The sequence below is a fragment of the Diaphorina citri genome, unplaced genomic scaffold (assembly GCF_000475195.1).
Source record: "Diaphorina citri unplaced genomic scaffold, Diaci psyllid genome assembly version 1.1 scaffold343, whole genome shotgun sequence".
Classification (NCBI taxonomy): domain Eukaryota; kingdom Metazoa; phylum Arthropoda; class Insecta; order Hemiptera; family Psyllidae; genus Diaphorina; species Diaphorina citri.
Genome location: NW_007377778.1, coordinates 150,987 through 175,305, shown reverse-complemented (window position 1 = coordinate 175,305; position 24,319 = coordinate 150,987). Strand labels below are relative to the sequence as shown.

The 24,319-nt window shown below is 37.4% G+C and overlaps 2 protein-coding genes across 3 annotated transcripts; one reads left to right on the top strand and one right to left on the bottom strand.

The window, feature by feature from the left end:
* Nucleotides 1-24,318, bottom strand: LOC103507813 (E3 ubiquitin-protein ligase HECTD1). The gene is made up of 14 exons (XM_026822584.1): nucleotides 24,121-24,318; nucleotides 21,747-21,869; nucleotides 19,956-20,192; nucleotides 19,615-19,746; nucleotides 19,171-19,451; nucleotides 18,047-18,216; nucleotides 17,632-17,841; nucleotides 16,004-16,182; nucleotides 15,836-15,923; nucleotides 13,415-13,635; nucleotides 1,562-1,751; nucleotides 1,230-1,375; nucleotides 907-1,078; nucleotides 1-155 (listed from the first exon to the last, which is right to left on the bottom strand). The coding sequence occupies exons 3-14, from the start codon at nucleotides 20,187-20,189 to the stop codon at nucleotides 1-3; spliced, it is 2,178 nt and encodes a 725-aa protein (XP_026678385.1). The 5' UTR covers nucleotides 20,190-20,192; nucleotides 21,747-21,869; nucleotides 24,121-24,318.
* On the top strand, nucleotides 4,219-12,844 carry LOC113466846 (tetratricopeptide repeat protein 37-like). Of its 2 annotated transcripts, XM_026822594.1 has the most exons (8): nucleotides 4,255-4,327; nucleotides 4,825-4,991; nucleotides 5,195-5,430; nucleotides 5,835-6,030; nucleotides 8,159-8,345; nucleotides 9,340-9,528; nucleotides 9,761-9,990; nucleotides 12,584-12,844. In XM_026822594.1, exons 2-8 carry the CDS (start codon nucleotides 4,896-4,898, stop codon nucleotides 12,827-12,829), a joined length of 1,380 nt encoding a protein of 459 aa, XP_026678395.1. In that variant the 5' UTR covers nucleotides 4,255-4,327; nucleotides 4,825-4,895; the 3' UTR covers nucleotides 12,830-12,844. The 2 variants fall into 2 exon arrangements, with proteins under 2 accessions (XP_026678396.1, XP_026678395.1); XM_026822595.1 differs by lacking the exon at nucleotides 4,825-4,991 and having other exon boundaries at nucleotides 4,219-4,494.
* Nucleotide 24,319: the final 1 nt, after the last annotated feature.

Sequence of the window (24,319 nt, the reverse complement as noted above, 5' to 3'; positions counted from 1 at the left end):
TTAATCTTGTAGGTGTACAAAGTAAGGTAAATACTTACTAGGGTTGACGTTCTCCAGGTTGCTAGTATTAGTGGTGGATGTGAGGTTTGGAACACTCACTGACATAGGATTGGGAGAGGACGGGGTACTACGAGGACTCGCTTCTTTCTTTTTGTCTGAAAATTTCAAGTTTATCATTTTTTAAGAGGTTTGATAGATGGAACTGTAACCGCTAAGGTCTTATCGTCCCGAAAGCCGAGAAGGAAGAGAGACAGGATAGGAAAAAATCAGCCGATCCGAGAAAAAACCCTATCGGTTCAGGATAAAATCCGCCACGGGCAGGAATCGAACATGCGGCCTAGAAATTAATCGAATGAAACAAGACCACACAACTATACATAAACCTGGACCGATTGGCTTAAAAACAAGAAGTATCTAGGTAGAATGCAAAACAGGCTGTTCTAGGCCAGGTGTCTAAACATAAACACTCTCTAGGTACACCGTTTTTATTTCTTAACAATGAAACAACTGCTGCATTAGACTCAGTTGTTAAATATGTAAATATTTGTTTCGCACAAATATCCATTATCTACCCTTAACCCGAAGACATGACAGACTGACCTTTAGTTAGATATAGATAGGAAGACAGACTATCCGACTTGGGACAGACAAAATACATTAGCTAGGCGAGCCACTCATTATCAAGTAGACCTGACAGGTACGGCTCAAAAGGTCCGCCTGTCAGGTCTAAGTGATAATGTGTGTGCTCATCAGGTATCAGGTAGAGGTGACGGGCAGACATTTTCAGCCGTACACTCAAATAAGCATCATTCAACAGGATAAGGAAAGTCGTGTGATGTCCACACCAGATTTTTTTTTTTCTTTAGTTTTAAGAGTTTATTGTAAATATCTATCTATTTGTCTTACTCGTTTTAGATTTGTTATTTGCTGCGGATTTGGAATCTTGCTGATGTATCTTAACCCCTGCTGTGCTACTGACTAGACTGGGGAGAGCAAATTCACCCGAGAGGAAAGAGTTGGTGTTGTTACGTAGAAGATCTGTATTGGAATCCATTACAAGTGTTGAGTCTTGTAACATCTGTGACAAACAAATAACAAATATAAAGAGCAAAAGGTGATCACATTATTTAAAGAATTTTTCTCTTACTTTTTGACACCCTCTATCCTATAGTGAGGACTTTGAAACGAATAAACAATTCGTTTGAGCGAGAAGTAGTAAGTAAACTTACCTTGTTGGCTCGTAGCGAATTGATGAAAGGTTTGAATAGGGCCTGTGAGTTATTTTTACTTTGCGCTTCCAGACTAGATGCCAACTTATTATTGTCTTCAATAATAACTTTGGATTTATTGTTGCCATTACTTGGAGAAGAACATTCTGAAATTCAAACAAACATCAAAAGAAAGTTTTTCAGAGCTCTATTATCTTCTTCGCTTTTTCCCCCCGTGTTCATTTTTTTGTCAGCCTCTCAATCAGCCCTAGGGTGCCTGACATTTGGTTTTGGCTACGAAAATTTTACGAGTGGATGCCCTTCGGACTCAGCTCTGGGATAGAGTTACTTACCATTGAGTGATAATGATTCTACAATGGTCGCTAGATCATTGGGCCCAGTGATGGCTTGGGAGAGGGAGAGCGCTTCGGCGTGTGCTGCACTCAGTAAAGTTTCCGCCAATCCATGGGCAGCAGACTCCTTGGCAGCCAGATTATCAGCTGATGCTGCTTGTTCAGTAGATGCTACGGAGTTGCTGGAATCCTACATGAAAACAAACCCATTGCAGAGATAACAAGTGGAATACTTCAAGACAAGCAGCACTGCAGTGCACCATTTTCCCTATAGTGCAATATTCCTAAACTAGTCTTGCAGTGCTTGGCTTGAAATATTCCACTTGTTATCCATGGTGTTTTCAATTTTATTACAATTCTGTGGATAGGTATACATAATTATGTACAGAAGAGGACGTGTAGACACCAATATTATTGAAATTGTGAATATTTAATTATTTTTATCAATGTGGTAATTGTAGCTATGGATTGCGTGAAATATTTTCAATTTCCAAGGTGAAAAATAACCTATATTTCAAGAAAACGATCAATCCCGATAATCCCAAAATCCAGGGATTGGAAAATTACAATCCCGATCCCGAAATAAAAATCCAGTCCCGGGATTGGATTCCCTAGACAGGTACCATGTCGGGAGGAAATCGATTCGGTTCCAAAACCTGTTTTTTAATACCAATTGGGTCCCGAAATCGCAAGGGTCAGTGACCAATTGGGTCTCGCACTTGAATTGGTACCTGATTTATCTACCTGTCGCTATTCTGATCTGATCTCGAATACCTATGGTACTTATAGGTTTTGTTTGTACATATCTATGTGTACAGGGTGAACACGAAAAACGTTACCAAAAGCCTAACATACGTATCCATTTTGTCCCAATATGTCAATTTTTCACAGAGCCACAAACCATTTTCTTCTAAGAAACGCGTACATAAAGCTCGTACTTTTCGGACTTTCTATAGGAATTCACTTAATTTTTGATGGTTCGCGGTGTTCGCGAAATTCGTGACTCCTATTATTTATTTAAAGGTACGTGTGTGGATGTATCAAATCAAGTTGTTTTTTACTTCTAAATCTTGTGGTGATAATATTTTTACTTTCTATTACTACAGTATAGCGGAGCTATACTGTAGTAATAGAAAGTATTGCAATCGGTCCAAATTTTCAAACTCGGGAAATGGTTGGAAATATCCGTTTTGGGATCCCCTGATGTCAAAAAAGTGATTTTTAGCCCATGGTCTGTACGTATGTACGTACCGTTACGTACGTACTACAGGTTTAAATGGGAAAAAGTAGAAAGTTGTGAACAAAATATCCCAAGAACGGTTTGTCGTAGAGAAATGAAATTTGGTATGCTATCCCGGTATGGTCCAAGGACGCGACTGTAACAATTTGGCAAAAATCGGATAATCACCCATCCAGATATTAACAAAAGTAATTGTTGCTTAACCCTCATTTCGTGAAAAATGTTGAAAAGGTTGTGAACAAAATATCCCAAGAACGGTTTGTCGTACTTTATATGATTCCCTTATCACACGGGAGTATTTAAGATAGGAAATTTTGGGTCGGAAAAAATTTTTGGCCACCGTAGGCGGTCGATTTTTGGAGTTGGAAATTTTCAAAAAAAAAATTTAAAACAAAAAAAAAAAAGTTCAATTTTTAGACACTTTTTAGTGATCCCTCATTACATGGGGAGTTAGAGTATTTTAAGATAGGAAATTTTCGACCAAAAATGGGCCGCCGTAGGCGGCTCAGGCTCGGGACTTGGAAGAATTTTCATTTTTTTTTTTTAAATACGTATTTCGCAAATGTAATAGAAAGTCGTGTGATGTTCACACCAGATTTTTTCAATTCACTTCAGTTTTGACGATTTGCGATGTTCGCGAAATCCGCGCACCTTCAAAAATGAAATAAATTGATAAAATAATATCACCACAAGATTTAGAAGTAAATAATAGAATGATTTGATACATTACACCCGTACCTTTGGAAAACATGTAAGACTCGCGGATTTCGCGAACATTGCGCAAATCGCAAACAGCGAAATATTGGACCAAATCGAAATAATAGTGAGACCATCGCGAACCGCAAAAATTCGAGTGAGTAGTCGATTATACTTTAAATTTAACGTAGAAAACGAATAAGAAAAAAAAAAAAAAAAAAAAAAAAAAGGGGTTCTCATTTAAAAATCCAAAGTTGGTACCCGATTCGCGGACTTCGCAAAATTTTTCGCAAATCGCGATATTGCCAAATATCCGCATGAAAAATCAAAAAGGTAGGTAATACTAATATTGTAAAATGGGATCTATATCCCGTAAGCTTAAAAAAAAGTTACAGTTTTTTTTTTCGAGAAAAACAATTTAAGCATAAATTCTGGGCATCCTGTAATAAAATCCGCCCCGGGCGGGAATCGAACCCGCGGCCTAGCGCTTACAAGGCAGACGCACTACCAACTAAGCTAACTAGGCTGGACTCGTGGTCTCATCTCAACCATAATAATGAGGATTATCTTGCGCCTTCATTAAATTAATTAAAAATTCGCCAGGTTGCCTAACCATTCTAAATGAAGGGGTAATTAAGATAAGAGAGTCGACTCAAAACAAAACTATTTGCTGCTGCACAAAAGTTGACGAATATCCACTGATGTGAACCTCCTGCTGCATTTTGAAATCTTGAAAAAACAAAAAAACAAATCTTTTTTACCTAGTTGTTTTCCAAATAATCTTAATCATCGGTGTAAAACTAATTTCTAGCTTGATTTTTGATCTAAAAATGAAAGAAAACTTTTAATTTGTGAACTATTTTACACTTGAGTCCTCAGCAGTGTCATCATACTTCATAATATGACATCAACAAGTGATGAGATCAAAGCTCAACTAAAGAGTGCAAAAATTTGCCTGAAAGACAAGCAATACAATGAAGCCTTGAAAATATTAACGGTAAGACCTTACTTAAAGTTTCACTACTATACTTCAAGAAGGAACATTAAAATTGGGTGATTAACATGCACCATAGAATACAATTATAATCATAAGTTCATAAGGTACATTCACAATCAACTCTGCACTTGACATCTAGAGTTGTTTTGAATGTGGAATAGTACACTGTACACTGACACTAATGATATTTCATTAATTATAATCATAAGTTCATAAGGTACATTCACAATCAACTCTGCACTTGACATCTAGAGTTGTTTTGAATGTGGAATAGTACACTGTACGCTGACACTAATGATATTTCATTACAGCTTGATTTTTGATCTAAAAATGAAAGAAAACTTTTAATTTGTGAACTATTTTACACTTGAGTCCTCAGCAGTGTCATCATACTTCACAATATGACATCAACAAGTGATGAGATCAAAGCTCAACTAAAGAGTGCAAAAATTTGCCTGAAAGACAAGCAATATAATGAAGCCTTGAAAATATTAACGGTAAGACCTTACTTAAGGTTTCACTACTATACTTCAAGAAGGAACATTAAAATTGGGTGATTAACATGCACCATAGAATATAATTATAATCATAAGTTCATAAGGTACATTCACAATCAACTCTGCACTTGACATCTAGAGTTGTTTTGAATGTGGAATAGTACACTGTACGCTGACACTAATGATATTTCATTACATTTCAGAAAGTTCTCAAGGCTGATAACTCAAATTTCAATGCCTATGTGTATTGTGCTCAAGCATTCAGTTCTCTACAAGATGATGACAAGGCAGTGAAAGCTCTGAAGAAAGCAGTTGAAATTAGAACAGATCAGATCATACCATGGCTATTGCTTTGTAAAATATATGAGAATAAGAAAATTACAAAGGATGTATACAGAGAGCTTATGAATGTGTATAATCATTTGTTACAACTAGAAGAGTAAGTTCAATGGGATTATGTATTAGTTAAGTAATAAGCTAAATAAGATGTGACAACAATGAAAAAGAAAGCCCCTTTTTGTATTTAACTTAATGTTATAATAACACTGGTCATTTATGATTGTAATGTGAAGCTCCTCTAGATTGCTGCTTGGTGAATTCAATTAACACTGTATGGTATACAATATACATACCCCTTTTTGTATTTAACTTAATGTTATAATAACACTGGTCATTTATGATTGTAATGTGAAGCTCCTCTAGATTGCTGCTTGGTGAATTCACTTAACACTGTATGGTATACAATATACATACATGGTTAAAGTCATAGGTTCTCAATAGTACCTACAGGAATCAAGATGGGTACTTTAATTTAATGAAGTAATCTGAAATCTCATTTTCTAGGGATGAACAGAAGTGGCTGGAGTATTGCAAGCAAGTTGATATTCATACTTGTGAGCAGAAAGATCAAGACCAATATATTGCCACCTTCCATACATTCGTATCAAGCCCTGTGCAGTTCAAGAAGAACAAAGCAGCTCAACTCTTATCAGATTTATTCATGGTGGACAAAAACTATGCCTCCCCTCATTTGGAAACTGTAAGTTGTTTTTACTCCTGGAAATTTGTCTACCTTTTTTCATATTGTGTTGAATGCACCATTTCCAATAAATCACCCAAGTTTAACAATAAAGGCATGTAGCCATCATGATTGCAATCATGAAGCTCCCTGTAAAAATTTGAGACATAAAGCCTCCTGATATTATTTATGATCTTAGTCATTAAAGACTGCCTTTCATACAAAAAAGGTGCTTTCTGTATTTGATATAATTTATAGGCAAAACTTTTTTTTTCCTTTTCAATTTATATGTATAACTAGCAGGTTACCCGTGCTTTGCCACGGTTTAGAATATTTTAGTAAAAGAAAAATTCTCTGTCAGTAGGAATCCTGACCAGAAAGAATGATACCATTGCATTACGCGCTCCCTACTGGCTTTACAGCTTTACACCTTTTAGAAAAAAAGGTCGCGCTACGCGCTCCCTATTGACTTCGCACTTCTATAGAATATGGTCGCGCTACGCGCTCCCCATCGTCTTCTCTTTTTGAGAGAATACAGTCAAGCTACGCGCTCCCCATTAGCTTCACACTTTGAAACAATACGGTCGCGCTACGCGCTCATTGACTTCTCACTTTGGAGGAATACGGTCGCGCTACGCACTCCCTATTGGCTTCGCACTTTGATAGAATATGGTCGCACTGCACCCTCCCTGTTGGCTTCGCACTTTGAAAGAATAAGGTCGCGCTCCGCGCTTCCTATTGGCTTTTCACTTCGAGAAAATACGGTCGCGCTACGCGCTCCCTAATGACTAAATCAAGTTTATGATCTTAGTCATTAAAGACTGCCTTTCATACAAAAAAGGTGCTTTCTGTATTTGATATAATTTATAGGCAAAACTTTTTTTTTTCCTTTTCAATTTATATGTATAACTAGCAGGTTACCCGTGCTTTGCCATGGTTTAGAATATTTTAGTAAAAGAAAAATTCTCTGTCAGTAGGAATCCTGACCAGAAAGAATGCTACCATTGCATTACGCATTCCCTATTGGCTTTACACCTTTTAGAAAAAACGGTCACACTATGCGCTCCCTATTGATTTTGCGCTTCTAAAGAATATGGTCGCGCTACGCGCTCCCCATTAGCTTCACACTTTGCAACAATATGGTGGCGCTACGCACTCCCTATTAACTTTGCACTTCTATAAAAAATATAAAAAAAAAAAAAAAAACTAAAAATGAAGCTAAAACTCTGCGGGAGGAAAAAGATTCTCCTCTCGCTTTGAGTCCCCACGTCTCTACTCCCTGTGTATTTCCTATGGGACATTTTGGCCGTCAGAAAAGGCCCATATCTCGGGAATGGTTGGGAATTTTAAAGGTCTGATAATTTTTTTGGGTAGATTCGACAATTTTACTGGGGGTCTTCGCTGACACTTTTTTGATATCTATTACATTTTTTTCTAAACAATTCGGACAGACATACATAAATACATGAATACATGACCCGTCCATATTTCTCTTTTACTTATATATATAGATGAAACCAGATTAGTAATTTTCTGGAGCAGGTTAAAACACTCGTTGGAAACATGGTTGAACTGAAAATTATGTGCTAGGTTATACCTACCATGCTACTTACTTATCATCATACCTATCGTATCTAATACAGGGAGTTAAAGAGGGAAAATAGTAAGATTAAAGGTTGAGCGCGAAGGGCACCCGCTCGTAAAATTTTTGTGTCTAAAACCAAATGTCAGCCCAAAACAATCACCTTAGGGCTGATTGAGAGGCTGACGAAATACGCTGATCCAGTCTGTACACGGGAGGAGAAGAAGGAGAAGACGTGATTCAACTTTGTTTGTTTTTTGTCACACCATCCACTTTTAGTTCAAACATTTTCTTGGCAATTCTCTGTTCATCCATCCTCTTTACATGACCATACCATTTCAGTCTAGACTTTCGATATCTATTACATTTTTTTCTAAACAATTCGGACAGACATACATAAATACATGAATACATGACCCGTCCATATTTCTCTTTTATATATATAGATGAAACCAGATTAGTAATTTTCTGGAGCAGGTTAAAACACTTGTTGGAAATATGGTTGAACTGAAGTTGTTATCTTTTGAGCTTCAATTACCATGAGATATTTTTTTTTTTAATGTGCAGTTTGCTGAGGCATTTTCCATATCCGTCCTGAATTTGTCTGAAGATCGAGATAAAAGGTTCAAGAAGATTCCTTTCTATTTTCAATTGTTATTCAAACTGAAGAAGTTCCAAGATTTAATTTACTCCTGTGAAGATGTGCTACAAGTATATGATAGCAATGTGACTGCACTGGAATGGGTGTGTAAAAGTAAGTACATAAATTGAAACTGTGTTATGAACAGAGATAATAAGTAACAGATAAGTATTTCATATACGAACATTTGCTCATGTTCCCTAGTACCTATTTTTTAAAAAAAATTCAAAGTAATTCAAAAGGGTACCTTTCGGAACCTTTTTGAATTACTTCCCTTTCCGATTCCTGAAGGGAACCTTATTATTATTATTATTATTATTATTTTTTAATTCAAAGTAATTCAAAATGGTTCCTGAAGGGGTATCTTTCTGGAAGGGGTATCATTCCCAAAGGGGTATCTTCGGGTAATAATCATTCAGTCTTACGTAAGGAAGGGTGATTAAACAGGATACGTCAGCTCCCATGGCGTAGTGGTCACTGCACTCGCCTTGCACGCGGGAGACCCGGGTTCGATTCCCGGCGGGGTCGAGAAATTTGTATCATGCAAATGATTAATTCCGTGACTGGCTGTTGCGGGGCCCACTCAGCCCCGTGAGGAAAATGAGTAGCTATGACATATAAATGCACATAGCAACCGGTGCCAGCATGGTAGGTAAACATTGGATGATAGAATTATTGAGAGATTGGGAAAAAAATCCTACAATGCTGCAGTGAGCACCAAAGTTGTGACATAATAACACAAAGAAACTGCATTTACATTTTTTATAGTTTTTTATTAATATTTATTATAGTGTGGATATTATAGTTAAAATGAACTTGTGTTAGATCTGAGTATTAAAAGAAGAAAAATAGCTACCATATGTGCTAGTCCACTTGTTAAAAAAGAAGTGAAATTGCAACATGTAAATCCAATACCATAATAGTATAGTTTTTTATTAATATTTATTATAGTGTGGATATTATAGTTAAAATGAACTTGTGTTAGATCTGAGTATTAAAAGAAGAAAAATATCTACCATATGTGCTAGTCCACTTGTTAAAAAAGAAGTGAAATTGCAACATGTAAATCCAATACCATAATAGATTATGTATTATGTTTGCATTTCAGGTATCATAGTGTTCTATCTTGGTGACAATAGCACAAGTCTTGAGTTCAAATCTCATCCTGGTTCATATTACATTGATAAGTTGGCTGAGTGTGCACCGGGATCTCTATTCTTAGCTTATACAGCGCATGCAGTACAGCTGATTAACACAGGGGAATATGTCAAGGCTAGAGATGAATATCTTCTTCCAGGTATTTGCTCTCTCAAACCAAAAGCTAGCTTAAGGGAAATTTTACCCCTTCAATTGAAGTGTGTTGTCTGATATGGAAGAAGTTAAATGGAAATAGTTTTTGGTTTTTTGACCTTTCAGTTAAAAATAAAAAGAATTTTGCCTTTATTTTTGAATGCATTTTCCCCCTCCTTTCTTTCACCTTTGTAATCTAAATTCAGTATACTAATAACTGGTTTCCCGTTATTTGACAGCTGTTGAGATGAAGTCAGCTGACTGGCAAGCTCACTTTGTGTTGGGCAAGGTTCATCGTATTCTCCATTGTTATGAGGAAGCAGAGAGATGTATTGAGCAGGTGTACAAGAGGTTGAGTGATTCATCCTCACTGAAGAAGAGTTATAATATGGACTGGGAACTGGCGGAAGTATTGTGCTGTCAGACGAGCGATGACAAGAAGCAGCAGGGACTCAACCTGTGTCTAGAGGTAAACAAGGATCCTTTTTTTTAAGAACGAAGTGAACTCCAAGTTATTTAGTTTACCTTGTTCACCTTTTTGTATTTTTGTTTGTTTCACTTGTGTCTGATTTTAACACACAAAGCACCTGTGTCTAGAGGTAAACAAGGATCCTTTTTTTTAAGAACGAAGTGAACTCCAAGTTATTTAGTTTACCTTGTTCACCTTTTTGTACTTTTGTTTACTTTTCTCCAAGTTATTTAGTTTACCTTGTTCACCTTTTTGTACTTTTGTTTGTTTCACTTGTGTCTGATTTTAACACACAAAGTCTACGCTGCATGAGTCACCCGACCAGAAAATATCCACGCTCACCTCCTACAGACAAATATTGACAATTGCCTTGAAGTAAGTTCCTACCGACAAATATTGACAATGGAGGAGTCCATATATTTTGGTGGTTTCATGGATATTTGCCTCGGTTATGAACAATTTAAAATTAAAATATAAAACAATTAAATTTTAAAAATTATTTACTATTACTTTGTACACAGGATAGGAAACAGAAACTCTACACGGAGGCTTTGGGCAAGTTAGGAGAATGTCTAAAGTTAGACTCGAGTAATGCAGAATTCTGGCTGTTGAGAGCCCATGTGTTGAATAGTACGGGGAGTTATGCTGAGGCCATGAAGGCGCATTTGAAGGTAAGTGGCCTGTAGAACTCATATGTCTAAAGTTAGACTCGAGTAATGCAGAATTCTGGCTGTTGAGAGCCCATGTGTTGAATAGTACGGGGAGTTATGCTGAGGCCATGCAGGCGCATTTGAAGGTAAGTAGCCTGTAGAACTCACTCAGAATAACAAGAACACAATCTCATTAGATTTTTTTTCAAGAGGTTTGATAGGGAACTGTGACTCCTCGGTCTTATCGTCCCGAAAGCGAAGAGAGAAGGAAGACAGAATAGGAGAAAGCCAGTCATCCCGAGAACGAACCTTATCTGTTTAGGATAAAATCCGCCCCGAGCGGAAATCGAATTCGTGACCTACCGCTGATATTCTACCATCCAAATACCGACCATGGTCAACGTATCTTAACTTCAGTGATATGTCCGTAAATAATTCAAAGTCACACCTAGCAAACAAGGCTGGAAGATTTTCTTTATTTGCTGAACTTTTCATGAAAATCGGATAAATCGTTCGAGAGTTATCGCGGAACAAATAAGCTTGATCTGCTTGATAAATTAAAATGCAAAGTTGTCGAGTGAAATGTTGGAATAAGTAGGTATTGACACACAAAGTTCATTTTCTCATTAGCTTTTGATATCAGTCAGGCCTATAGAGGGTCTACCTAATCAATGTCTTGCCTCTAACGTGTGTCCGATTCCATTTTGATAACATGTTTCACACTGAAAAGACATTTGCTTATTATTATTAGATATTGGTCTGAATCATGTTTATGAGGCCCGTATCAATTCTTGATTAATCTCTTCAGTTCTCTGTTATTATAATTACGAAGGCCACAGTCCGAGTTTAATCTAAAGGGTGTCCCAATAAGAACGCAAGATTTGATAGGGTCATTATTTTGTTATGACTTGTTTTATCTACCGCTATTTTTCACATATTGATTGTAAACATATTAAATTTAGTCATCATGGAGTCCTAAACTGTTCAGCAACAGATTATCACAATAAAATCGATTGGTCTGAATCATGTTTATGAGGCCCGTATCAATTCTTGATTAATCTCTTCAGTTCTCTGTTATTATAATTACGAAGGCCACAGTCTGAGTTTAATCTAAAGGGTGTCCCAATAAGAACGCAAGATTTGATAGGTTCATTATTTTGTTATGACTTGTTTTATCTGCCGCTATTTTTCACATATTGATTGTAAACATATTAAATTTAGTCATCATGGAGTCCTAAACTGTTCAGCAACAGATTATCACAATAAAATCGACACATTATTACTTTTGCCCGAGAATTTTCCTAGTCGAAATCGTGTTATTTTCCGTTTTGGTGAGGAGAAATGGCCTCCATGATCATGTAATTTTACCCCCCTAGACTTCTTCCTGTAAGGGCATCTAAAGTCACAGGTTTACACCAACAAACCCACAAGCTTTGAAGCATTAAAAGGTGAAATCGAAAGTTGCAACAACGAGAACAGGCTGATTTCCTCGAATTTGTCATCGAAAATTTTGTCAAAAGAGAACGAATGTACCATCAAAGTCGAGGAGGTTATTTGTCTGATTATTGTTCCACACACAATTTCAGAATATTTACTTGTCAAATCATCTAAGAAGTCTATTTCCTCGAATTTGTCATCGAAAATTTTGTCAAAAGAGAACGAATGTACCATCAAAGTCGAGGAGGTTATTTGTCTGATTCTTGTTCCATACACAATTTCAGAATGTTTACTTCTCAAATCATCTAAGAAGTCTATTTTTTCCACGGATAACCATGCTTTTTCAAGAAATCAAATCTTGCGTTCTTATTGGGACACCCTTTATATAGGTCCATGTTCTACTGTTGGATGAAGCAATCTGATTAAAATCTTTTCCACTTCTCAATACTACCAGAATAGATATTCTTCATCCGAACTCTTCTCTTATTTTCTGTATTTGTTCTCAGCTTTTGTCAGAGAATTTTGCTTCAGATAACAAAGCCAAATCAGATGTGAATCGATCTCTTTTAATACATACTCTGCGTACTAGTATAGATCTAGAGAACACACACGTGTATGAACAATATATCAATATACTGGAACATGTACCAGCTCCGTGGAAATTATACATTGAAGCTTATCAGGTAATAGTATGTTTGTATATCTCTCTTCTATTACAATTTGTATTTTTACTTCGTAATTTTGGTTCTTAGAACATTAAAAAAAAAAGTTTTCATAGCGAAAATACAACCCCGACGCAAAGTTGTGACTTCGTTATTCAGATTTCAGAGTATGGGTTTATTAATGTCGCATCACTGATAATAATAATACTCGTACTAGACAAAATAGTCCATCAATGACTTTGTGATGTTTTTTATTCAAAGTTCAGATGACATATATTTTGGTGGTTTCATGGATATTTGCCTCGGTTATGAACAATTTAAAATTAAAATATAAAACAATTAAATTTTAAAAATTGGTATACCATTTGTTAACAATTTATTTTGATGAGAGATTTGTTCTGAAAAACCAATAAATGGAAACTTATAAAATAAAATAAATAAATTATATTTTTCTTCCAAGTCCATTACAGGTATACAGGACCCAATTGGTAGTAAGCCCGGGAACCAATTGGTAGTTCTACCCTCAAAACACCCGGGACCCAATTGGTAGTCGACTACCTTTAAAAAAAATCATGGGACCGAAACGGCGTTCTTCCACCATGCCACCACTGCTGAATGGAAGCAGATTAAGTATATACTAAAATACATATAGGTACAGGTAAGGTATAGACTTACTTGTGTGGCTTCAGGTATGCTAGGTGTGGAACTTGATTTCCTTGACGTGAGTACACTCTGGCTAGGAGGATGGGTTGGAGTAGGGGTTGGCGTAGAGGACTCAGACTCTGGTGCTAATTTCAAATCATATTTGCCTTCTGCTCCCATCCGGTACGAGTTTGAACCGCCATGATCCCAAGTCACGTCAACCCACCCATTATGAACATCGCTAATGACAGTGCCTGAAATAATAATAATAATAATAATAATAATAATAATAATAATAATAATAATAATAATAATAATAAATCCAAAAGTCAGAAAAAATACTACCAAAAATCAGTCATATTCTACCATCCAAATACCGACCATGGTCAACGTATCTTAACTTCAGTGATATGGCCGTAAATAATTCAAAGTCCCATTTAAAAAAAAAGTTCCCTAGGTGGTCACTCATCCAGCTACCAACCACGCTCAACGTTGCTTAACTTCAATGATATGTGAGGAGTCTAGGTACAAATTTCATACAAAGTCGTAAAGCTCAAAATATTTTTCTTTCGATCAAAGCGAGTACGAATATTCAACCGAGAAAACTAAAAACATAAAAAAAAACTAAAAATAAAGCTAAAACTCTGCGGGAGGAAAAAGATTCTCCTCTCGCTTTGAGTCCCCGAGTCTCTACTCCCTGTGTATTTATTATGGGACATTTTGGCCGTCAGAAAAGGCCCATATCTCGGGTTCGACAATTTTACTGGGGGTCTTCGCTGAAACTTTTTCGATATCTATTAGAGGTTTCTCTAAACAATTCGGAGAGACATACATAAATACATGACCCGTCCATATTTCTCCTACCGCTTACAAAGTACCCTCCTAGCAAACAAGGCTGGAAGATTTTCTTTATTTGCTGAACTTTTCATGAAAATCGGATAAATCGTTGGAGAGTTATCGCGGAACAAATAAGCTTGACAAATTAAAATGCAAAGTTGTCGAGTGAAATGTTGGAATAACCAGGTATTGAATACCTAATACATGGAGTTCCTGACTAGTGTGTGTTGTGTTCAGGTAGCTTCTCTGTCTCCCCACTGGTATGAACCCTTCTACATCCTCGGTAAATACTATCACAACTACAAGGGAGATCTGAACACTGCCAAGCGATGCTTTCTCAAGGCATTCCAGTTGAATCCTCGGTCTGATAGTGTGGGGATTGCATTGAGTGATATCTACAGGAGTTTGGGTCTCGCTGAGGATAATGTCACCTTGCTGGAAACTGTCACTGCGTACTGTTGAGGCACTTCCCGATATAGTAGAAACTTGAAATTTGGCAGGATGGTAGGTCTTGATGAGTAAGTAAAGGGAAAAATCTGAAAATACGCAAAAGTTGCACTGGGCGCCGCCCGCAGGCGGAAATAACCGCTTTTTGGCGGTTTTCACCAAACGGTTAGAGATAACGAAAAAGTTATGAGAGTAGACCCCCCCAAAACCATACCTAAAACACCCGAAATATCAGTTTTTATTAACATCAGGACCAACAGTTAGCCGTGTTTTACCGTATTTTTCGACATTTCGACCGCTATTTTGCTGATGATTAGAATGCCTTACTGTGTACAAACAGATGGATCTCATTTTGAACAGCTTTTATAAATTTGTTTGTTGTTGTTGATTGTTGTTGAAATTGTTAAGTGAATAATACAAAAATTAAAGAAAGAATTAAGAAATTGTTTTTCTTTCTCACATTGTACAGAATTTTTGTAGAGCAAATTTTTTCGAGTGAATACATTTTTTTAATTAAAATTTTATGCTGATTCCAAAAATTAAATAAAAAATGGGGGTTCCCATAAGAGTGACCTATATTTGGCAAAAAATGGGCCGTTTTGCAAAAAAAATTGCAAATTTAAAAAAAGCCATTTTAATCATCAAAATTTCATCTACATGATGCCGTTTATTTCATTCCTTAATTCCCAGCCGTTTCTGAGATATAAGCGTGGTTCGCAAATCACGAATCACCCTGTATATAGATAAGATGAAGACAAAACTGCAGCGCCGCAGGCGAAATTTTTTCGAGACATTATAAGGTGCCCCTTCAAGTTTGCATACTTTTTTAATGGACCATTTTCTTTTTTCTTTTTTTTTTTTTTGTTTTTTTTTGCTTTAAAAAATTCCGACTTTTCCCGGTTTCCCAGTCTGGTAGACACCCTGATAGACCTCACTATCGTTCAGTCAATAGAGCAGTTGCGCTTACTTGGGTGACGTTTCCAAGTAAAAGAGCAGGAAAAATGAGAAACAAGGGAATTTTTCTTTTTCTTCTACGACTTTTAGATCAGGCGATAAATCGATTTAAAAAATACCGGTAGATCTTAAGCTTTGACGTCATAGTTCATGACTCCTCCCGCTTCGTTTATTTAATCTATAGTTAAATTATCATTATTATTGGTTTCAAGTTACCTTCACCGGGAGGGATTCCATCCTGATCTCTCCACTTCCAATCAAGTCCACGTTGTACTCTGGCTCCAATGATCAAGTGTCTCATCACCTGCAAATCACAACTTACTCATTACAACATTCTTCACTGGGAAACATTTCTATTATTCAACCTACATAGCTACTACATACCTGGGTTCGCACTAATCTCCTAGCTTTCCGAACACTCGCTTCTGCTTCTCTAGCAGCTCTACCTAGATCCTCACATACGCCAGTCAGAGTTCCGTAGATTTCAAAGCCGGATAGTGAGAGGTAATGAGTTTGACCGGATGCATTCTTGCCGTTCTGTTGAATACGCACATGTCTCCAGCCTGAAAATAAAAACACACACGAGTGTCATCATCGAATCATCTTTGGCCTTTATTTTCTGATCTCACCACTTTTATAGGCCGACATTTTTGGATAGGAACTTGGCCTTTTTTTTCACATTTGTGTTTTTGTAGGGGTTATATTAACATTTTAAAATTTAATTTGTATTATTGTCGCTAGAACGCCGGAAAAAGGCTAGAACGCCGACCCTATACAATACATTCATAAAGTCCCCCCCCCCACCTTAAATTTTGAACCGATAAATTTAGAAACCTGAAATTTTGTATAAGGGCCTATATTTACCTCTAGTTTCTTATAAGTTATGTAAAAATTCAGGGACTTTTTCAGGGTCGGCCCCAGGGGGCCCAACTTTAAAATCTTAAATGAGAACCCCCTGCTTGTAATAAAGTCTTGAAGAACGTAGTACTTTGGTACAAGTTTGAGATCGATCCGACAACCAGGGCCGGAGTTATGGCCTATGCCTATTCAAATTTTAATTTTTCCAAGATCTCCCGCCAATAGGGGAAGCACCAAAATTGGGAAATTCATATCGATTGGTGATTTATGCTTCAAATAGGTTCCACTAATGGTTCATATTGAAATCCAGACCCAAAAATAAAATTTAGACTTCCGGCCTTGATGGCCTCCGGGGCGAAATTTCATTTTTGGGTCCGAAAATATGAATCATCAGTGGATCCTTTTTGAAGCACAAATCACCAATCGATATGAATTTCCCATTTTTGGTGCTTCTTCTACTGGCGGGAGAACATGGAAAAATGAAAATTTGAATAGGCCATAACCCTGTCCATGGTTGTCGGATTACGTTCTCTAAGACCTTTGATATGCTGTATCACAAGTAGGGGGTTCTCATTTAGGATTTTAAAGTTTGGCCCACTGCCTTTGATGTGTACTAAAAATTTGGTGTGTACATCACACACTTTCCTTATCCTACAGAATGATGCTTATATCGGTGTTCTTCTACTGTAACTTTTACAATATCTCTAACCGTTTAATCAGTAAAGCTGAAAATCGCCAAAAAGTGGCCAAAAACCGGTCAACATACCGCCATTACCGCCAACCTCAGCACCTAACTTGACCGAAAGTTTCGTATCGCATTCTTGTCACATTTGACAGCTGCATACCAAATTTTCACCGTTCTCGAGATATTATTAAATTATGTAGTTCTATAGGTCAAGTATAATTTCACTTACCTTGCTCATCAGTGTGTGTGTCAGGCGGTAGTTCTATTGGTCAAGTATAATTCCACTTACCTTGCTCATCAGTGTGTGTTTCAGGCGATAGTTCTATTGGTCAAGTATAATTCCACTTACCTTGCTCATCAGTGTGTGTTTCAGGCGATAGTTCTATTGGTCAAGTATAATTCCACTTACCTTGCTCATCAGTGTGTGTGTCAGGCGATAGTTCTATTGGTCAAGTATAATTCCACTTACCTTGCTCATCAGTGTGTGTGTCAGGCGATAGTTCTATTGGCCAGGTAGCTGTTGAACCTGGTTCGTTGAGTGAAGTATCATCTGTGTGCGTTACTAGTGTAGTCCATGTTATTCCATCCTTGGACATTTGAAACAACCAGTTCCTCAGTGCTGATCTACCATAGCCCCGCGCATGACGCAGAGTGTAACATGTCGGTAATATGTACACACCTAGAACATGACAACTGACTCTTAATACAGAGCTACTGGGTTCAGTGCTCATGACAACTGACTCTCAATCCAGAGCTACTGGGTTCAGTGCTCATGACAACTGACTCTCAATCCAGAGCTACTGGGTTTAGTGCTCATGACAACTGACTCACAATCCAGAGCTACTGGGTTCAAGTTACATAGGTATGAAGTAATGTTGTCTTACCAAGGTCTATACTGAAGAAAGCTCTCTTATCGTCATTTGTATGACAGTTGAGGGCTGGTAAGTCACGGGCTAGAATGTCCTCTATTCTACCATAGGGTAGAGTGCGTCCATCAGAGCACGTAATGAGTACAAGATCATAGAGACCTGGGTTCACCCATTCTGTACTTTCCCTGCAACACAATATGATTCATTTATTATCATTATCACTGTGACCCCATGAAAAAATATATATATATTCAATATTTTAGGTTAATAACTGCCTGTTCAGAACATACTTGTGGTTACATGTGTTATTATTTTACCTCTTTAGTAGCAACCTCTTTGTTAGCCATTGCTATTCACAAGGTTTTTTTTATATATATATACAGGGTGTCCCAGAATGTATGCTTAAACGGTTTTTCTCGAAGCCCGTTTGAAATTTCGAAAAAAACGTAACTTTCTGATTTTTGATGCGGATTTTTTGGTAATATCGAAAAATTTCGCAAAGTTCGCGAATTTTTATTGCATATTCGTTTTCTACGTTAAATTTAAAGTATAATCAACTAATCACTCGAATTTTTGCGGTTTCGGGTTTTCGCGGAACTCGCGAATCACAAAAGTGTTTAAAAAATTCCAGTAAAATTTTATGTATAATCGACTACTCATTCAGTTTTTGCGATTCGCGATAACGCGAATTCCGCGACATATCCCAAACATATCAATTCACTAAAATTCACTCATTTCACATTGTTTTTCCCTCATAAATCAATTCGCAAAATTTCGATTCGCGAACTTTGCAAAGTTTTGCGAATTTGCGAAAAATTGTCTGAATCCAAATTCTGATGTCATCACATGATTTATGAAAGAAAAACATTATGAAATGATATGTCACACAGGTACATTTCAGTTAGTTGAGGTGCTCGTAATATTTCGCGGAATTCACGAAATTACGAATTTGGAGCAATTTCAGTGGCTCATACATTGGTGGACACACCCAGTATATTATTTTCCATCTTTTTCATTGTTAAACCTACAAAAGAAGGTTTTTGATGTGAATAAATGAGGCCTGTTTAAACTGTTGGCATAATGGAACTTTTTATTAGTATAAATAAGGTGTACATATTATTATTATTAATAATACTTACTTGGCATTGGTTCCAATCCAATAGATGAGTCCATTCTCGTCAAAGTCATGTGAGTGTTTCAGTTCGATTCTCGGTTTCGGATTCTCTTTCAGTTTCTTCACAAACTGAAATGTGCTCCTCTCATGATCGTACCATTGTTTGGCTACCATCTTGAGTAGGTATTTTTCTAGCTGTGCTACAGTACTGAGGGGCTCCATCTTTAGGCAACGACCTGTACGATCGATGAGGGAATTTTCAGAAGCAGCTCGTTCTAGTCTAAATCTCAGTCGACGTGTAAGGATCTGAAACAAACCATATTACAGGGTGTCTACCGAAATGAAAATTCAAATTCCCTGACAGTATTACATACTGTGTATAGTACATTCTATTCTGCATATACCTGACACGACCCAGGAGACTCGTACAGATAGACCGGCATTACATACTCTATTCTATTCTACATACCTGGAGTCCAAAGCACGACCCAGGAGACTCGTACAGATAGACCGGTAATTTCTCAATGGATTCTAAAACAGACACTAGTTTATGAACCAAGATAGCAGCAAAGTTAATATTCTCCTTGTCTCCACCCTTCTGCTGCAAAACAAAACAGAACAATCATATTTTGTTAATATTAACAACACCGCTTAACTGTAAAGCAACGAACCTGTGTTTCTTGAAAGTACAACCCAGTGACTCCCTAACTAGTAACCTATCTGATTTTATACACATTGTTTAAGTTAGCTTACATTATTAGTATTATTATTTTTTTTCGTACAATTAAAGCTTAATACATGTAAATATACCTTGAAATAGGTTTTGAACACTTGAATCCTCTGCTTTTGTAATCTCTGTGTCTTACTGGCGGAGAGTCCAACATCCCAGGGGTTGGTGGATAAGAGACCTAGCAATGCTTGCACCAGACCTGATGAGTACATTTCGTACGATGACACGACACCATCATCCCGAAGTAGTTCTGTTAGTTCAAGAAGGGCACATTTGAGAATATCGCGCCATTGTACTCCTGCTCCGTTAGACATATGCTGCAATACAATATGAAATCCAAACAATAAAAACTACCAAACCGGAAACTGCTACCTTATAATTAAAGCAAACTACATGTTATAACGTGTTGCCATCTTTCCAAAATCTAATTTTCATTTCGTGTTCGTATGTTAACTCCTTTGTACTCTGGTATTATACAAGATTGAATTTGAAAAGATGGTAACACGTAGGAAACATACGGTTTGCCTAAATTAGTACCAGTCTTTGGAATTTTTGCCATGTTGTTCAATACAAGCCGTGCGTTTTAATACATGAGTAACATCATTCATTTCAACGCATGCATTCTTATACATACTCAATCCCTTACAACCGCTTAGCCCATCTGATCAACCTTCGAATTTCACGTTTAATTAGGTTTGTTTACATTTTAGAAGAAGAAGAAGAAGAAGAAGAAGAAGAAGAAGAAGAAGAAGAAGAAGAAGAAGAAGAATTGAATTGAATAAATTCTGCTTTATTTTATTAAAATATAATAAATACAATGGATCATCCCCTAAGCTAATCCTAACTTCTATGGAGATGGAGGGAGAAGAAGAAGAAGAAGAAAAAAATCAACCGCAACAGTTTTTTCTCTCATTGTGAGATAGCTATTAATCTGCTACCAAAATGGAAAAATAAAATTCCCTGACTTTTCCCGGTTTTCCAGTCCTGAAATGTGACGAGGATGCAGGGCCGTATTTAGAGCTCCATTTAGAATATAGAAAAATAGAATAAAATATTTTTGTCAAGAAAATTTCGATTAATATGTGAATATTTTTCATACATCATTCAGTGAATGGGGCACAACCAAATGACAATTTTTTTCGAGGTAGAGTCCTATTCCGATGTAAAAGTACCCAAAAAGTGCATTGGCGCACTCAAAAACATCCGAAACGGTCCCTAAATCCCCTAAAATGTCGCTGAAAGGTCGCAAAAAAATAACGTTGAAGCAGCCATGGTTTACGACCTCGCATGAACTGACGTCATCACGAAAAAATGGCTGCCCGCGAAAATTATAGGGGCTCAACCAAATGACAATTTTTTTCGAGATAGAGTCCTATTCCGATGTAAAAGTACCCAAAATGTTGAAGCAGCCATGGTTTACGACCTCGCATGAACTGACGTCATCACGAAAAAATGGCTGCCCGCGAAAATTTTGTGCGTTTCAAAATTCGAAAATTTCAAACGAAGATTTCTCATCTTAGGAAGCCTCAAATGAAATTTTAAGCATTTCTATTGAGATCAGCGTGTTTCGAACTTCCTTTATCAGCGAAGAAAAAAAAAGTGGTTGAGCCCCATTGAAGAGTGTTGCGAACAACAGAATTGAGTGGCTTCACAGACAAGGCCTAGCCTTTAGATATTGATGATGATGATGTTTTAAATTGGTGAGCTTTAAAAGCTCACCAATTTAAAACATGGAAATCGAAATTGTCTTAATAAAAATATTTTAGCCAGCCTAGTTAGCTTAGTTGGTAGTGCGTCTGCCTTGTAAGCGCTAGGCCGCGGGTTCGATTCTCGCCCGGGGCGGATTTTATCCTGATCCTGTATTTGTTTACCTGCTTTTGACAAGCCCGTTCTATTTGTGCAACAATTGCCCCAAGTTTAGCGACTACGCCACGAGGCTGAGCTTGAGCTGCCTTGAAATATTTCTCATACAGTTCCTGGGCTTGATTCTTCACCTGCACAATACAATTAGACAATTAATAATATGTACTTGTACTTAGGTACATGTATTATTCTACTGGTTCACCGGATTTTTGACATTAAATATCCACATTTTTTGCTTATATTTCATAAGAAATACTCAACAAAACGCCGACCCTCTATAAGTAGGAGAAGGCTAGAACGCCGACCCTATACAATACATTCATAAAGTCCCCCCCCCCACCTTAATTTTTGAGGCGAGAACGCCGGCCCCATACAATACATTCAGAAAGTCCCCCCCCCCCTCCCACCTTAATTTTTGAACCGATGGATTTAGAAACCTGAAATTTTGTATACGAGCCTATATTTACCTCTAGTTTCTAATAGGCTATGTAAAAATTCAGGGACTTTTTCAGAGTCAGCCCTAAGGGGGCCAACTTTAAAATCTTAATTGAGAACCCCCTGTTTGTGACACATCATATTTAAGGTCTTTCAGCAGTGTTTCCGCTAGTACATGAATCCCACATATGGGTGACGGTATGTAAATGCAGTAATGTAAATGCAGTATTTGTGTTATTATATCACAACTTTGGTGCTCACTGCAGCATTGTAGGATTTTCCCAATATCTCAATAATCCTAAAATCCCATGTTTACCTACCATGCTGGCACCGGTCGCTATGCGCATTTATTTCTATGTCATAGCTACTCATTTTCCTCACGAGGCTGAGTGGGCCCCGCAACAGCCAGCCACGGAATCAATCCTTTGCAGATACAAATTTCTTGACCCCGCCGGGAATCGAACCCGGGTCTCCCGCGTGCAAGGCGAGTGCAGTGACCACTACGCCAACTTGACCCCGCCGGGAATCGAACCCGGGTCTCCCGCGTGCAAGGCGAGCGCAGTGACCACTACGCCATGGGAGCTGACTTATGGGTGACAGTGTAGTACATCTGTGCTACATGAAACCCACATGTGGGTGACAGTGTAGTACATCTGTGCTACATGAAACCCACATATGGGTGACAGTGTAGTACATCTGTGCTACATGAAACCCACATGTGGGTGACAGTGTAGTACATCTGTGCTACATGAAACATCTGTGCTACATGAAACCCATATGTGGCATTCATGACCATCTGCTCTTTATGTGCCTGAATCTCATTCAGGGGTTTCAATTCAATGTATTTAGTCAGCTCCAATGGCGTAGTGGTCACTGCACTCGCCTTGCACGCGGGAGACCCGGGTTCGATTCCCGGCGGGGTCAAGAAATTTGTATCATGCAAATGATTGACTCCGTGACTGGCTGTTGCGGGGCCCACTCAGCCTCGTGAGGAAAATGAGTAGCTATGACATGTAAATACGCATAGCGACCGATGCCAGCATGGTAGGTAAACATTGGATGTTAGGATTATTGAGATATTGGGAAAAATCCTACAATGTAGTGATGGGACTCGAGTGAGATTTCTCAACTCAATTATTTTCCAACTCGAGTGGAAATTAATCGAGTTGAATATTTATTTTATTCCTGGAAATTACACCGCGCCGATTTCTCACTCGAGTAGGCGAGCGAGTGGATAGTATGCATTGCAGATCGATGATATTCGGGTTTTCGTTCGGAAATACTCGGCATACGGGTATACTCGGCATCAGAGAACCCAATGAGAATTTGAATTTGAATTTATTTATTTTAAAGTGCATACAATACAGGTAATTGACAAAGTATAATGGCAACACCCTATTACATTATAGACACTAGAAGAATAACAAAATAAGAAGTTTTTTTTCCACTCGAGTAGAACAAAATAATAATCGAGTCCACTCGAGTAAAATCATTCACTCGCCCCATCACTACTACAATGCTGCAGTGAGCACCAAAGTTGTGACATAATAACACAAAGAAATTGCATTTACTTACTTACTTACTTTACTTAATTCAATATATTTAGAAAAAGTAAAAAAAAAAAAAAATCAATTTACCCGTGGTACCAGGGTGCAAGTAGCAAAAAAAAGGCCTTGGCGATGAACATGTTAATAGTCAATCGGCAAATAATCAATTTATTCTGAAATAAGTTTCATGAGGATTTCAATAATGACATTAAATAATGGAGTTTCCCTCAATAAATATCTACCTAAAGTAAGTTTTAATATTTTAAACTTTCTATTTTTTTTTTTATTTTTTTTTTTTAAACATTGTAAAATAAATCATCACAAAAAATCCATGAAGAACACATTTGGCTGAATGTTAAAATTAAAACGCGTTCTCGAGATACGTAACTTCTAAACTTACCCGTACTTTCTGCTTAACGGCTTCCAGTTTGGATCGCAACCTTTTCCCTTTCTTGCCAGTCCAGCCTCCTCCAAACTCAGGACCTAGGGAAGTCTCTGCTGTGAATGAATGTTTGGTGCCGCGGTTTGATTCAAAGATAAAACCAGGTAGATCTTCACGAATAATGGTGGCTTGCTGAAAAACCAACAAAATCACAATG